The sequence below is a fragment of the Pelecanus crispus genome, chromosome 12 (genome assembly GCF_030463565.1).
Source record: "Pelecanus crispus isolate bPelCri1 chromosome 12, bPelCri1.pri, whole genome shotgun sequence".
NCBI classification, from domain to species: Eukaryota; Metazoa; Chordata; class Aves; order Pelecaniformes; family Pelecanidae; genus Pelecanus; species Pelecanus crispus.
In genome coordinates, this window is record NC_134654.1 from 22,276,030 (window position 1) to 22,291,034 (window position 15,005).

General features: G+C 44.0%; 1 protein-coding gene across 1 annotated transcript in view; it reads left to right on the forward strand.

Moving 5' to 3' along the window:
• The first annotated feature begins 362 nt into the window (after positions 1–362).
• Positions 363–15,005, forward strand: part of ABCC3 (ATP binding cassette subfamily C member 3) — a 54,657-nt gene continuing 40,014 nt past the window's right edge. Inside the window, exons 1-2 of the mRNA XM_075720156.1 lie at positions 363–433; positions 1,394–1,448. Coding sequence (XP_075576271.1) covers positions 363–433; positions 1,394–1,448 — 126 coding nt within the window. The remainder of the gene's footprint in view (positions 434–1,393; positions 1,449–15,005) is intronic.

Here is a 15,005-nt window from a genome sequence, read left to right on the forward strand (position 1 = left end):
AAGATCCTGTCTTCCCACACTAATAAGAACTCCGTCCCTTTAGCCAGATTACAGTAAATGTCTAAAACATATTCTCCACATTGTTCATGGGAAGCACATGGCTTCCTCTGATAGTACTCTGAGTGGGTATCACTCCTAGCGTCTTCAGTGATCTTCATAAAAGATTAGCAGAATATGTTTTCTTTAGGGATGAAATATTTTTAGGACACAGCAATACTGTGCTTCTGATCTCTCTTTCTGTTCTGGTGAGCATTTTTGACAACACCCTGCTGTCTGATGGGTCCTCACCTTCCAGCGAGGAAGGAAACTCAGACTCTTAAAATATTTAAGTAGATTTGCGGCAGCAGAGTGCTTTGCGTGAGATGACGCTATTGAACCAGATGCTACAGCAAGTGGGTGGACAAACAGCAGGTGCTGGAAGGTCAATAATGCTGTAGGAAAAGTCCTGCCCAACAGGAAAGCAAACAGTGCTTCTGCATCACAGGGAGGTGAAATCCAGATTGTGTCCAAGGTGCTACACCACAAAATCTATTAGTTACACGCATACGTGAGATTTATTGACTGAAAGCTTTTGAAAATAGATCCATGCCCCTGGTTTAACGACACGTCTACAGCGGAAGCGATCAGCATGAAGGAAGAGGCTGCAGATGGAAGGATAAGAGATGTGATGCTCATTTAAGTCCCGCTGAGGCAACCCCACTCCACGCTGCTCTAAAGGGGAGAGGACAACCGTCTCCACGATGTTGACGTTAGCCTGAGTGGTCTGGACAGACAGACACGGTCAGTCCCAAACCCAGCGGATGCCCCAGCTCCATGCAGCCACCCCGGGTGACCATCCCTCGGCCCGCCCTTCTCTTGCCATGTGGGGACCACCAATGTCCCCCTCCAAGAGCAGGGGTCTGGTTGTCCCGGCAGGTCACGCTGGCCAGGGGAAACGTTTTCCTGGGGTTTTTTGGTCCTTCCACAGGCAGGTCACCCTCAGAAAGCAAGAAGCCACGCCTCGGCAGCGGTGCCCAGGCTTTAGGGGCCAGAGGAGGACTGTGGCAGCCCCTCTCCCTCCCTGTGGCGCCAGCCGGGGGGGCTCGGCCTTGGAGGGGCTGCCACGGTGGGGCCGGGGGTCGGCCCCGGGCTGCGCCGCCGGCTGAGGGGAGGCCTCGGGCCGTCTGGCGGCCGCCCCCCCGCCTGAGGAGGCCTCACCGAGGCGACGCGGCCCCGGCCGGCGCCTCCCGGCCTGAGGGGGCGAGGGCAACGGGGCGGCGGCGCTGGCACCTCCCGCCGCCGGCGGGGAGGGCGGGACGGGGCGCACCGGGCCCGCTCCTCCCCGCCCCCGGCCCGCCCAGCAGGGAAGGAGCCGGCTTCTCCCCCCCGTCTGGTGCCCGGCGTGGGCCTGGAGGCGGCTCCGCGCCCCTGCCGCGGCCATGGAGGCTTTCTGCGGGTCCCGCTTCTGGGTAAGCAGCGCGGCCGGCGGTGCCGCCTCGCCACCCTCCTTCCCGCCCCGCGGGCTTCCCCCTCGCTGAGGAGAAAGTTGGACGGGGAGGCTGGCGCGGAGACGCCGCGGGGAAGCGGGGACCGGCCCCGGGGCGGAGGAGAAGCGCCGTGCCCCGCTCTGGCGCCGCGGGGAGCTTCCCCGCGGACGGGGCCGTGTGCTCCCCGCGCCGGGCCTGAGGGCCGGGGCGGGCAGGGAGGGGTCGGTCCTGCGGCTTCGGAGGGGCCGAGCGGCATCAGTGCCTTGCCTGCCCAGCCCCGCGGCTGGCCGTCCCGAGAGCCGGCTGCTGCGGTGACTCCTCCCGCAGCCGGCTGGGGAGCGGGACCGGCAGCGGCGCCGGTAGCCCCTTTCTTGTTCGCCATTCAGCGCCTCCGCAGCAGACCCCACAAGACCCCGGGCCGTGCCACCGCTCCCGCCTTCCTGCAGGAGATGCGGTGTTTCTTGCAGCTCTCCTAGCAGCTGTCGTCCACCTCTGGACCTCACAGCGATGAACATGGCTATGGCCTTCCGAGGGGTCCTGTTTTAGTGTTGCTGCTCTTCAGAACCCCTCTGATGAGCAGGAACGTGCTCCCTGTTAAGTGCTTTGTTACTGCTAAAGAGTGCTGGGTCTGTGGCAGCCAAGGGTGGTCACAAACCTTGGAGGATTGCAATGACTTATGTTAGTATTTGGAGCCATCAGCCTGTTGGAAAGGCTGATCGGAGCAGGCATTGGGTTTGTAAGCAGAAAACTTGGGAAATTGCTGCCACGGTCTGCTCTGATAGTGCAGTGTGTAGACACTGTTACAAGTACTTGGTGCGCTAGTTCCCCAAGATACAGCATGCTGCTTTCCTCTCTGTGCTGTGTAGGCAGACACTTTAGACTGTATGAAGCCATGGGGATTTGAGCATGTATGATAAATGTGGAACTGCCCTCCAGTAAATCACAATGTTTGCATGTGCCTTTCTCTTACATTGATTTAGCTTAAGGGAGATTTTTTTCAAAGAAAGGTGAGGGGGAATGAAAAGGAATGTCTGAAGACGAATCGTTGCTAGAAAGCTATTAAAGGACAATACAAAGCAACTGGCTATGAGGACTTAATGCTGAGCTCCATCTTCAGATAACTAATTATCTTTCAAAAACTGTCCCAACATTGCTTTTTAAAAGAGGACTTAGGCTCCTAAGCCCCTTGGTTACATTTCTTTTTTCAGTTTCAGATTTCATTTCCAAGTGCTCTGCACGCTCTCTGCTACAACAGTTGGCAGATAACCTTGCTCAAACAAGTATTTTCACCTCTTACTTCTACTATAAACACTTATAGAACAGGAACAAGCACAAACAGATCAACACTGCTCACTAGTTTATTGACTGCCTTGAGAAGCACGTCTTGGCTCTCAAGGAAGGCTTGTAGTGCAACTACGCTTTGTGGCCAAAGTTTTTGATAACAGTTTATTGATACATTAATGTAAAATGTTCAGGCAGTTTTGCTGGTTTTAAGTATGAAGTATATGTATCGTTCTGTATTTTATGCAGTACTGTTACACTTAAGCATGGTACCCTTCGTGGTGCTGTGTCTGGTGTGTGCTGTGCTCAGGTGGTGTATCCTGGCTTTAATATTGCCAAGGCTTTTCAAAACTGAATTTGCAGGAAGTAATATAAAGATAATCCAGGGAAGATATTTTAATTAATAAACATTTATTTATAGCATAAATGAGGAAGAGATCTAAATGTGTTTAACAAAGCAAAATCATAATTAAAAAATATACCTTCAGCCTTGCTTGAAGTACTAGTTCAAATGTGATTGACGCCAGTTGATCTGAAACATGGTAGTTTGGATTGGCAGAGGAATGCATTTTCTGTCTGAGTCTTTGAAGGAGGATGTCAGGCATGTGTTACAAGGCTCTCCAGAAACTTCGAAACTTCTTTTTTTGCGTTATTAACAGGTACTTACACCTCAACATAAAATATTACTAAAGAATAAAAGGAGACTGACTGAAAAGACATGAGCAGTGTTCCTTAAACAAATGGGCAAACTACCTAATAAATGCAGACCTGTTTTCTTTGGAATGATCCAGAGTTGTTTAGAGTTAGAAGACCCTTCCATCTGTTTAATTGTTTTAAAAAATGATACTCAATAACTGTGTGAAATGGAACATGGGACCCAGTGACCAGCAGATTTAACTCAGTGACCAAGTCTTATACCCTATTTTAGGTAGCCGGTGGTATTTTCTCTGTTAACAGGAGTGTATACAGTGAACTGATTTTATGAGAGATTTTAAGTGATGACCATGTAGATGACAGCCACCTTGAAATGATTTGCGGTGCAAATATGCAGTTCCATAAGAAAATGTAGGTAGAGGCTTCTTTTTGAAATATGTCTACAAAAGTTGGGGTTTCTTGTGCTGCTGTACACTTGAAGAAGGGAGAACAAGGTAAAAGGTGGTTACTGGCCTATGCAAGCAAACTAATGGTGTTCAGCTTTGCAGTTCCGATCAAGAACTTGATAACATGTGAACCAGTATTAATGTTCACTTTTTCATAGCTGATGAACTTATATTCCTTCCCCGTTTTTTGTCAAAGAAAATCTAGATATTTTTGGAAGCTGAATGACATATTTGGGTTAGTTTTAAAACTGTTTAGAGCGAAAGGAATCATGACGTTCCAATTTAAACAGTTCTTTGTTTTGGAGTTTAAACCAACTACAATACTTTTCTGTTAAAAGGAGGTCAGAATCAAAACAAAACAGTTCAGAATTAGCTCATGAAAATGTTTACATTGAAATATATCGACTTGAACAGATGCTTGATTTATCCTGGATTTTTCTGGCTTATCAAAAGTGTTAAGGTTTCAACTCTTCACCCTGATACAGGGTGGGGAATTTTGGTGGAAATGCCAGCGGGTTGGGTTGTTTGTGTTTGTGCAGAAGCAAAATAATTTCCTGTTCAACCCATTTTAGAAATAAGAAATTAAAGGAAACACTGTAGGTCACATTAGAAATCTATAAAAGCTTCTGGCTTCCAGTTACTGCTTTACCTGTTGAACCGGAATCAGCAAATGGCTAATACAAATATAGGGTATTTATATATAAAAGAGGAACAACCAGAACATTATTTTTTCAAAATGCAGTATGAACGATCTCTTCATCTGAACACTTAGAAACTTGCTGTCTGCTTCAGTTGAGTGTTCCCATACTAAATGCCTTTTGGGAGGAGATGAATGCGATAGTGCAAACCCACACAAGGCAGTCCTTAGGTGTGTTATTTACTGTTGCCCATAATTACCTCCTCTTTACTGTGTCACATATTTACTATGCGATAGTAAGTGTGCTAGATAGGCATGCCAATTAATGTGACCCACAATCTCTATACTTGAGAAGTAGATACTGGTGAATTATCACTTATTTGTTGCTTATGTCTTCCACTGTAGTAAAATGTGAGTGGTTCCTCTGAGAGGAGAACAAAGTGATCTCCTAGGGAGTGTTTGCTGCAAAAGTGTTTTGGCCTAGCAGCTAAACAACATGAGCTTAGAAAACCAAATTCTGTTCCAGTGTAAAGACACGTTGTCTTCCTGTGGCTCAGACTCTCTGGGTAAGAAATGGCACTATGGCTGCTCTGAGGATAAAACATTAAGCGCTCTGCAGGACTTGGGTACTGTTGGGATGATGGGTCATATAAGCACCTTGGCCTACAGAAAGACCACATGCTTAGGCTTAAGCAACAGCCTATGGTTTTGGTGGTGGGGTTTTTTTTTTAACAGTATAAATAGGAAATGGGAGGACAAGTGATAGAGCGCTTCAAAGGGGAGACTACAACTATTAGTCAGTTATGGATGAGATCCAGGCTTGTTCCTTTTGATTCTGCTTAGCTGACAGAGCTCAGTTTCCTTGCCTACCCTGTGTCTTGGTATCCTGACATGTCTTTTTTTTTTTTTTTTTCCCCCGTCCCACGTGGAGTGCTGGCTCCTTCTCCATCCAGAGGCTCTTGAGTAAATCAACAGGAAGTTGCAGCAACTCTCAAAAGTAAGCAATACCGCAGGCTTGTCTTTGAGATAGTCTCATACAAGCAGCCCTTTAACCTTTAAGTTTGCGGATATTCCTTCACCTTGAGTCATTCTGTGAAATTTTGATAGATTTGGACTAAACATCATGCTGCTCTCTGGAAATGCAACTTCCGGTTCTGTTGGCTCAAAGTGCCACCAGTCTCCCCTCTGCATAATTTCGCCTTTTGTTTCATCATGTATCATGCTCAAATTTTTTGTAGTTCAAGATAGATGACTTAGGATAGCTGTAGTAAGGAAGAAACGTTTCTTTCAAGGAAGATGACAAACAATGTACTACTTCTAACATATGTACAAGTTTATTTAAAAGCCCCAGAACTTATGTGATTTGGCCCTAAATTAATAATAAAACATCAAATTTCAATTATTCTGTTATATTTTCAACTAAATTAGTTACAGCAGAGGAAGAGTGAAGTGAAAGGTGGTAGCAGGTCATTCCAAAGGAGAGATTCTGCAGTAGGATGGTGTGGTCCAGACTGGCTGTTCTTTATATATTAGCTTCCCCTTCTGCCACACTGTGATAAACACAGAATGTTCAGTGTTTATAGATATTTAAACGTGATACAGATCTACACATACTCTTTGTTAACTGCATCCAACTTCAGATAACTGACTCCCACTTCTATACATCTCTTCACAAATGATTGCGTCAGGTATCTGTGTTCTTTCTCATTTTAGGTAGGAGATCAAAATAGGTAACTTCAATGGTCTCTTCAGACATCAGACCAATGAAGTTATGCTCTCTCAAAGGGTAGCTGTGTTGGTAACATCCTGAACTTAAAAGCAAGTACTCAAGCTCAAATCCTTCAAGATTTTAAGATTCTTGAATCGAGTTGAACGGAAGCTATTGCTAAATGTTTTGGGCCTCAGATTCTCAATGTCAAGAGCAGTATAAATATTTATCATTAGATTTGGAGTATTATCCAGGACCTGTTATCATTCAGCTGTGTGTAAACAGCATAGTAGACTGCATTTGAATTTGTTTGGGAAAGACAAAGTCTGGATTTGAGAGTTGTGAGCAAAACTTAATACCAGTGAAAGCTGCCAATATCAAGGATTTATGGGGTACTTCAATGACAGTGTCAATTAATGAAGCTTATGAAAATGATATTCATTTCAGCAGAACATGGGAATGTGATTGTTCATGTTTTTCAAGGAAAGCAGTCATTGCCATTTCCTTCAAACCAGCACGTTGATGGGTCAAACAAACAGTACAGTCCTCAGTGTAGGAGAATGCAGCGGATAAAATTGTCACCACCAACATCTGACCAGCATGGTTGAGTCCCTTCTGGAATTCCCAGTTGCAATTCTGGAATTGCAGGAAAAAGAATTTTTAGGAAAGAAAATGCCCAAGGGGAGAAGAATCTTTTTTTTTTCCCCCGGGTGCACTGCAGCTTTGTGGGAGAGGCTTCACAAATATCTTCTGGACACAAAAGCCTGCTTGTCCCTCCCTTCCATGTGTTTCCTGGGGGTGGGACAGTAAAACTTGAGGATGCTGTGAGATGGGGTGAATGGTAGGGAGGCAAGGTCCCACCTTGCTTTAATGGAGGATTAAAGCCCCACAGGGAGATTTTTTCTCTGTAGCAAAACTCAAGGTCATATATGTTCTTCAGCTTTCAACACAACTGCTCCTCCCTGGTCACAGCTCTGACTGTTTTAGCTTAAGTGACATAGCTGATAGGTGTAGCGTCTGGGACTTAGGAATACTATAAAGTTTGCCTCCTGAAAAGAAATAATACCTGAAAAAAAAAACCTGAGTCACATGAGGAGCTCCTTAAAATGGAGCTTATTTAATCGCTACAGTTAAGAATATAAAGCATTTTGAGACGGGCCTAACCTGCCTGGTAGGCAAATTGCTATGCCACTGGAGATATAATCCTTTCCGTTCTTCATGTGTAAATTTGTAATGTATTAAAATGAAGAGACTATTACTCTTTAAAATTTAATTTAAAAAAAATTCCTTTGAGAAACCTATTAAATGGAATCTTTGATTTTTCCAGTAAGCTAATGCTCCATTTGTCTCCTGATACTGCCATGAATATGATGGGCCATTATCCAGTCGCACGTTATTTGGCTGAGCTGGAGGAGAGCATAGCGGCAAGCAGCCAGAGATTTTCCCAGGAATGCATTCAGGCTTTTGTACAACCAACAGACTTGTTTCTCTGCGGGGCCGGTGTGAGCTGGCACCTTGTCCCTCTGCTAATCTCACGGCAGCGTGAGAGGCAAAATCAATGTAATAAAACTTAGATTATCTATAGCAATGTCACGTACCAGTGTCATAAAGCTTTGAACTAGAACAGAATAATAAATGAAGGAGGGAGAGAAGAAAAACTATTTCACAGGAGTTGTTTCAAATGTCAAAGTAATTTAGTTTCAGAAGTAATAATTTCTTTTTTCTTTCCGAATCTTTCTGAGAATACAGAAATACATTTGACACTTGTGCAATTAAAGAAAAGAAGCATACTTCTAATTTCTTCTTTTGGTATCTCTCCTTTACCTCCACTAGTTGAGTGACTTGTATTCTAGAATCTCCCTCACCTCTTAGACATGCAATCTTTTTCATTTCCCTTTGTTATTATGTACATTTGGAAACATGGAAAAGTAAAAGGGGAAAAAACCTCCACGTTCTGGATATCATCCTTTTATTACGGTAAGGGCAGGTGAGAGCAAGCAAAGTGAAACAAAAAGCATTAAAAAACTTTATGCTTTTATGTTCCATCTCCTTTGAAAAAGCAAGACAGTTTACTACTGGAAGATCTATCAGATGGAAAATTGTGGCCAGTGGTAGTCTTCATATGCAGCAGTGCTATTCTGCTTCTTTTTTCCTTTTTTTCTCCTGTCCTGATACAGAGTTGCTACCTCTTGCTTACATGTTGGTGACCTGCAAAAATTCGCTTTCTATGTCTAAGCCTCTTTGTGGCGAAGTGTGAAAGTTCTGGCTCATTTGGGTATATTTGAAGCATTGTTACTGTAAGCATGTTGCAGTTGGGCCACTGTGCTCTTACAGCAGTCCTTTAGGATGGCACTGCTCTCCTCATAGTAGCACTGGCTGGGCAGATTCAGTTGCAGGGTGTTTGTGGAGATCATAGTTAAACATGATTCTTTTAGAAATAGGGGTTTCTGGGTGTCAAAAATCAAGTTTTAAGCTTTATGTTTATATCGCTTAGTTGATATTGGAGAGAAGCTGTGCGTGCAATTGGTTTGGGGTAAAAAAATGTACCAGGACAGTTCTGCCTTTGCTCTGATTTCTCTGATTAACACATTCCTTTTCCATAGTGGCCTGATCTCATCTTTTATTTATCTCTGAATGTTTTGGCTTCACAACACTGAAGGCCAACCTTCACTTTAAGAAGGGAAGAGAGAATAGCTGAGAGGGTGGGGGGAGTTTTAGGAGCAGACATTTCACACTGATGCTAGCTGTAGTGGTGCTTTGTGAGTTCCTTTTCTCTCTGAAACTACTCTCACGGTTTAGGGCCAGACTGTAGAGCTCACGCTTTTTCGGAGTAAAAATGACTGAAATAAGTAGGTCTGCTGACTGAGAGATGAGTGTGGTTTGTGCAAATGAACTCTGAGAGTGTAGCTAGACTGTAATGCTTGTCTGTGTTAGGTGAGCTTAGGTCAGTTCTGTGAGTGATAAACCAGGCTTAATCTTGGCATTAAAGCTCATTAGCACCCAGACTCTGTCTTGCCCTCTAGCCTGCTGCTGCATTTGACTTCTTGGTGCTCCCCTAATGAGTGTCCCTGCAGCTGAAGAGCGTGACCAACCTTGGATGCTTGAGATGGTGCGTCACCTTTGTATCCTGCCCCACCAAACTCCCACACTGCTGTCATGTTAAAGACAGCCTTGACCAGACACTAAAATCTCATTATCGGTGCAGTCAATTTGTTGGTTCCAGCTCCCACTAGGCAGGTGGAGTGTCAGAGCAGCCCTGATGACAATTCTTTTGTGGCAGTCCCTTTTATTATTATTGTACCACAGCCCAACTGGATGGGCCAGCTTAAAATAGAGGCATCAGGGTGGGAAGGGGAGAAAATAAAGCAGGGACCATCTCATTTGCAGCTGTTTCAGCTGTTCCTACCTCTTAATTGAGCTACATTCATTATGATCCTTGGATTTAGCCTGCTCCTTTCAACTGAACGGGGATGAGCTGGCTCAGATTAAGGATATTCCCCCCACACCCATCATCACACTGGGCTAAATGCAGTAACCCACTCCTTTATTTGCACAAGGCCATAGGAAAGGCCTTTGATGATGCAATTAACAGAAAGTTTTCTCTACAACAGCATATAGCTTTGATCAATTATAAAAGACAGTTGGGGACTTTCTTTTGCTGAAAGAATGATCCTGTTTCCTTTTCCTCTCAATCCTGCTTTTGATTTGTAAGCATTCGTACCTCTGTGGTTGCAGTATGCCTTCCCCTCTGCAAGTCAGTAAATGTCCCTCCATCCAAGCAAGAAGACGGACTGCTACTAAAATAGTTGAAGTAGATGGACTTTACTTTTACTTTAGGTGTATGTTATCTTAGATGCAGGTATTTCCTGTGGTCAACTTCTACTTTACTTTCTCTCTTAAGTTACAGATGCTTTTCTGAAAGAAAAAGGGGTTGCATGACTGTGGCAGAATACAAACCTACTTTTTTTTCATCCTGCCTCATTTTTGTTCATGATGGCAAAGGAGCTCTGAATGTCTACTCTTAAAACTCAACTAAAAGGAGAAGAAAGAGAAACTTACTGTTTTGTATACATTGTGGTTTAACCCTAGCCAGCAACTAAGCATGACACAGCTGCTTGCTCACTCCTCCTGGTGCGAAGGGGGAGAGAATTGGGAAAGTGAGAAAACTCACGGGGTGAGATAAAAACAGTTTAATAATAGAAATAAAAGGAAGTAAAGTAGTAGTAATACTACTACTAATATACAAAGCAAATGATGCACAATGCAACTGCTCACCACCCACCAACCAATGACCAGCCAGTCCCCAAGCAGCAGTCGCTGCCCCCTGGCCAACCCCCCCCAGTTTCTATACTGAGCTTGATGCCATATGGTATGGAATAGCCCTTTGGCCAGTTTGGCTCAGCTGTCCTGGCTGTGCCCCCTCCCAGCTTCTTGTGCACCTGGCAGAGCATGGGAAGCTGAGAAGTCCTTGACTCAGTGTAAACACTACTTAGCAGCAACTAAAACATCAGTGTGTTATCAACATTATTCTCATACTAAATCCAAAACACAGCACTATGCCAGCTACTAGGAAGAAAATTAACTCTATCCCAGCTGAAACGAGGAGAGTATAACATCTGTTATTAAGCCTGTACATTGATTTTTGGATGTCCGGGTCACAGTTGTCAAGTGCATTGCATGGTTAGTACCATTTGTACCATGAAACTTCAACTCAAGCAAAAACCTGTGACTAGTTACTCCACAACCATAAACTAGCTCGTATATGCTATGAACTTGTGCAGTCTATTTGATCAATTAAAATAAGCCACTAAAGATCCTTTTACTGCTGGAAAAGAAAGTTCAGCATCCTGCATGGTGTCCTTTACTAATGTAGATAACTGTTGCAGTGTGCTTTATAAACAGAAAAGTACTATTTCAGGTTATTAACTGTGTGGTTCATGCGGTCCTATAAACATTTACATCCTCTCAACCTCCCTTTTTTTCCAAGCAGTATTGTTGTGTTGTTGCAGTGGAGAATGTCAATATCTTTTGCCCTGCCTTAAGCAGCGGGAGGAGGGGGGAGGTTGTTCATGTAATCGTGTGAAGGAATCGAGTTGTGCAGCAGTCACTGTGTATTAATGAAGCGTGTTTCTCCTTCTGTGCATAAGGGTGAAATTGTTCCTTTGGAAATGTAACTGGATGATCTTGCTCTGAAAACACCATTTGAAACTGTCTGCCTTCTGGAGGCCTGGAGCAGACTGCTTGTTTGCATTTGTGCTCTCCAATGATTATTAGAGTTTGCCCCAAAGAGTTTACCAACAGGGACCAAGCAGAAGAGATGGATAACAGCTAGAAGTGGGAGGTGAGACATGGAGAGGCTGAGATGAAGCCTGTGCTGTAGCTAAGACTGAGCCCTGATAGTTTTTGGTGGTGTGGTTCAGAGCCACTGCAGAGCCATCCTCATTCTTGGGAGGAGGCAGTGTGGTAGAGCCAAGAGAAAAACATGCTTTCTTTTATTCTTTTCTTTTTTTGGCCAGGCTGTGCAAGTGAAGCTCACTGGCAGGCTATTTACCAGGTCTAGGGTCAAAAGAAGGGCGGGAAGATTCTCCTCTGCATTTGAGTTCTCACTAACAATTTCTGCAAGAGATAACTATTTCCATGTTTATTTACTGCAGGGAAGCATTGTTACTTTCAGTTATTCACTTCCCTATCTTTTACTCTTCGTGTTTACCTTCCCAGTCAGCTTTCCAATTTGATTTTTAATCTTAAATAACATGCCAGCTAGTGATAACTGACCCAGAATCAGCAGTATGGCATGTATTAACCTTGGCTAGAGTGTGAATGACGTCAATGCTATGGCCTTCACCTTCCCAGCAGATAAAGAACAAATTTGTGTTTCCTGTGCTTTTCCCAATTCTTTTTGCACTATAGACACTTAGAGAGAAACGTGTATTAATTCATCCATTCGATGGAGATAACTGCTTGAGACTACAAAGGGTATTGCTAGTCTTCCCTAGGGTTTGGATGCTTTCTGTTGCTGGCTGTTTGAGGAGCATTACTGCCTCATCAGCTGTATGCCAGGTAAAGCCAGTGTGAGGCACTTTTATTTTAAACTTCTGTAGTGGAGAAGGAGTTGGTTTAGACTGAAACCCAAGACCAGAACCCTGACTGGTCTTTCTCAGCAGGCTCTATTAACATCATCCCTGGGGTTTGGGAAAGGGATAGACAGGAATTTCCCTGTTCCTGTTTTTCAGCCTAGCTTTAGGCTTTCTGTTTGTTCCCCCTTTTCTTTGAAAGCTATAAGGGATGATGTGCAAGAAACATAAGATATGTTGCATTGAACTTCTGTTTCCTTTAAAGGCATTATCAGTTTTAAGGATGGCCTTTTCAACAGCAGTGCTCTTTTCCAGGGGGGAAAGTGTAATAGAAAGTACTAAGTATTAGAGCAGATGTAATGTTGCTCAGAGCTTTCCTCGTTGAATACCTTCCCCTAAAAGAAGATCATGTATTTAAAACTGCTCATCTTTATGTCAGTCCTACTGCACAGATGGCCCTTAATACGAGGGTCATGTTTATCCAAAGACTGTGACTGGAGTGATATGGGTATGATTGAAAGCTGCTGCAAGGGACGATGTCAATGATATTCTTAACTGATCAACAGAAAGTCCCTCTAATTTGTAAGTTTTAGACTCCAGGGGACCCCTTGTCTGCTGTGAAGCTGTAACAAGCATCTCTAATCTTCTTTTCCATGGATGTTGGCATTGCATTTAAGTATTATTACAGGATTAAATAAATTGTGTTCCCAGGGAGTTCGGTACAGTGGGCTGGTATTTCTGCAATGCTGTATCTCACCAGCAGAGCCTCCAATCTGATCCATGATACTGCATCCAAGGAAATACTGCTGCTTACAGACAGTTGCCATAGAGCTCTTGGCAGGCTGGAGGAGCCACAGAGCACAGCGAGGGTCTGGATTAGGAAGAGGTCACAGGTTACTGCCCTTAAGACTTGCTTGAGGGGAAGTGAGCTGACAGCAATGTTAGCTGTGATGGACACGCTGGCTGTTACAACTTCCTGGGATGAGTTTCTTAGAGAAAGTGGTGTTTCCCAACATGTGCTGCTGAGTATTTCCCCTTGTGAGATGCCTGTTGATGGGTCACCCCGGCTCTGGGTCACCCCGGCTCTGGGTCACCGAGCTGCCTGCAGGGTGTTTTCGGTGGGCTTTCATTGAAGGGGACCCTGAGACAGAGCTGCAGGATAGCACAGAGCCATGAGCCGAGGAATACGTGTGCTATCCAACATCAGTGTGTTAGACCTCTTTCAGTAGCAAGTCCAAAGAAAACCCTCAAACTCAGACATCCCAAGGTGGGTATTTTCATTGTCAATCACAATGGGACACAAGAAGCATTTAAACTTGCTCTGCTTACTAGGACAGAGTTCAGAATATGGAAAGGCAAAGCCAGATTAAAGCAGGAGCCTTAAAGATAGGAGTCAAAGAGCTGGTGTGTCCCTCCAGCCGTTGCTTCTTGTGTTTGTTCTCAGGGGTGGAGTTCCACAACTTTACTGCTGCATTGAAGGGTATGTAGCAATATTTACGATGTTGGCTTCGTCAGGATAGATTGTATTGAGACTTTACATCATATTCTGACTCAAAATGAGTTGTTTAGGGTTGGAGTGGATGTTGGAATATATGCTGTCAGCGTGGTGATTTATAAAGCCATAAAGTGGAACTGCCAGCTCCATGAAAACAGACCCAGCTTGGTAAGAAATGTGGTAAGAAACGCAACTTTCAGATTTCCAGATTTAAAAGTAATAATAATAATAATTCATAGCAGAGTCCCTGCTACATGGCACACGGCATAGCAGCATTAGTCCACTGTGGTCTGGTCTTAGGGAGAGCAAGTAATTTGCATGGAATTACACTACTTAAATTTAGGTACTGTGTCTTCTAACAGGAACCCCTCTCATTGTATTCAACGATGGAAAGAGTCTGCTCTCAGAAAAAAACAATTTGTTGAAAGGGAAACTTTTTACAGAAACAGATCTATTCCAGTAAAGCTTGTTTATCTGGTCCAGGATGGAATGGGACCTGGGAAAACATTACTGAGATAGCTAGTAGTCAGGTCTGTCACCTTGGACGTAGGTTTCTCCTTCAGCCCACGTCCCCATTTCCCATGTGCCATGGAAGTAGTAGGTTCTTGATGGTCATTGGGTGGGTGCTGCTTCTTGTACTTTCACACAATTTTGGAAGTGTTCCACTTTTAGTCTTGGGGATAATTCAACCGAATCTCCAAATCTTACATGTTTTTTTTTTAGGACAGAATTTTTGTTTTCTGGCCAGCTGTATTTATACGTTCAGAAATGCAAGTCCTTTGCCTTGTTTAAATAAGAGTTAATGAAAACCTTTAAATGGCTTGGCAGCCATACAGTCTGTGTCTTGGATACAATAGTAAGCTTGTGTTCAGTCCAAAGCTAATGGACATCTGGGGCAGTTTCTAGGTTGCTGTCAGGCAGAAAGCCATTTCTGGACATTTTGGTCTTATAGGAAAGGTTTAAATTAAGAGTGCTTCCCCCTCCCCCCTGCCCCAATAACTTTTTCTTTAAACAGAATCTTTGTTTTATTCTGTGCCCAGTTATTGCTATCCTTCCTCAGCTTTCCTTTTCCAGGATTTTTTCCAGCAAGCAAATGGAGCACAATTGCAAACATGCTCAAGACATTGCTAAACCACATGTAATTTAAAGAGGAAATTAGTATTTTGTTGAATAAATGATAGTAGATAAGCTCCTGCTTTGGAACTAAAGAGCTCTTCAGCTCCAAACTTCTAGAGGGCATCTGC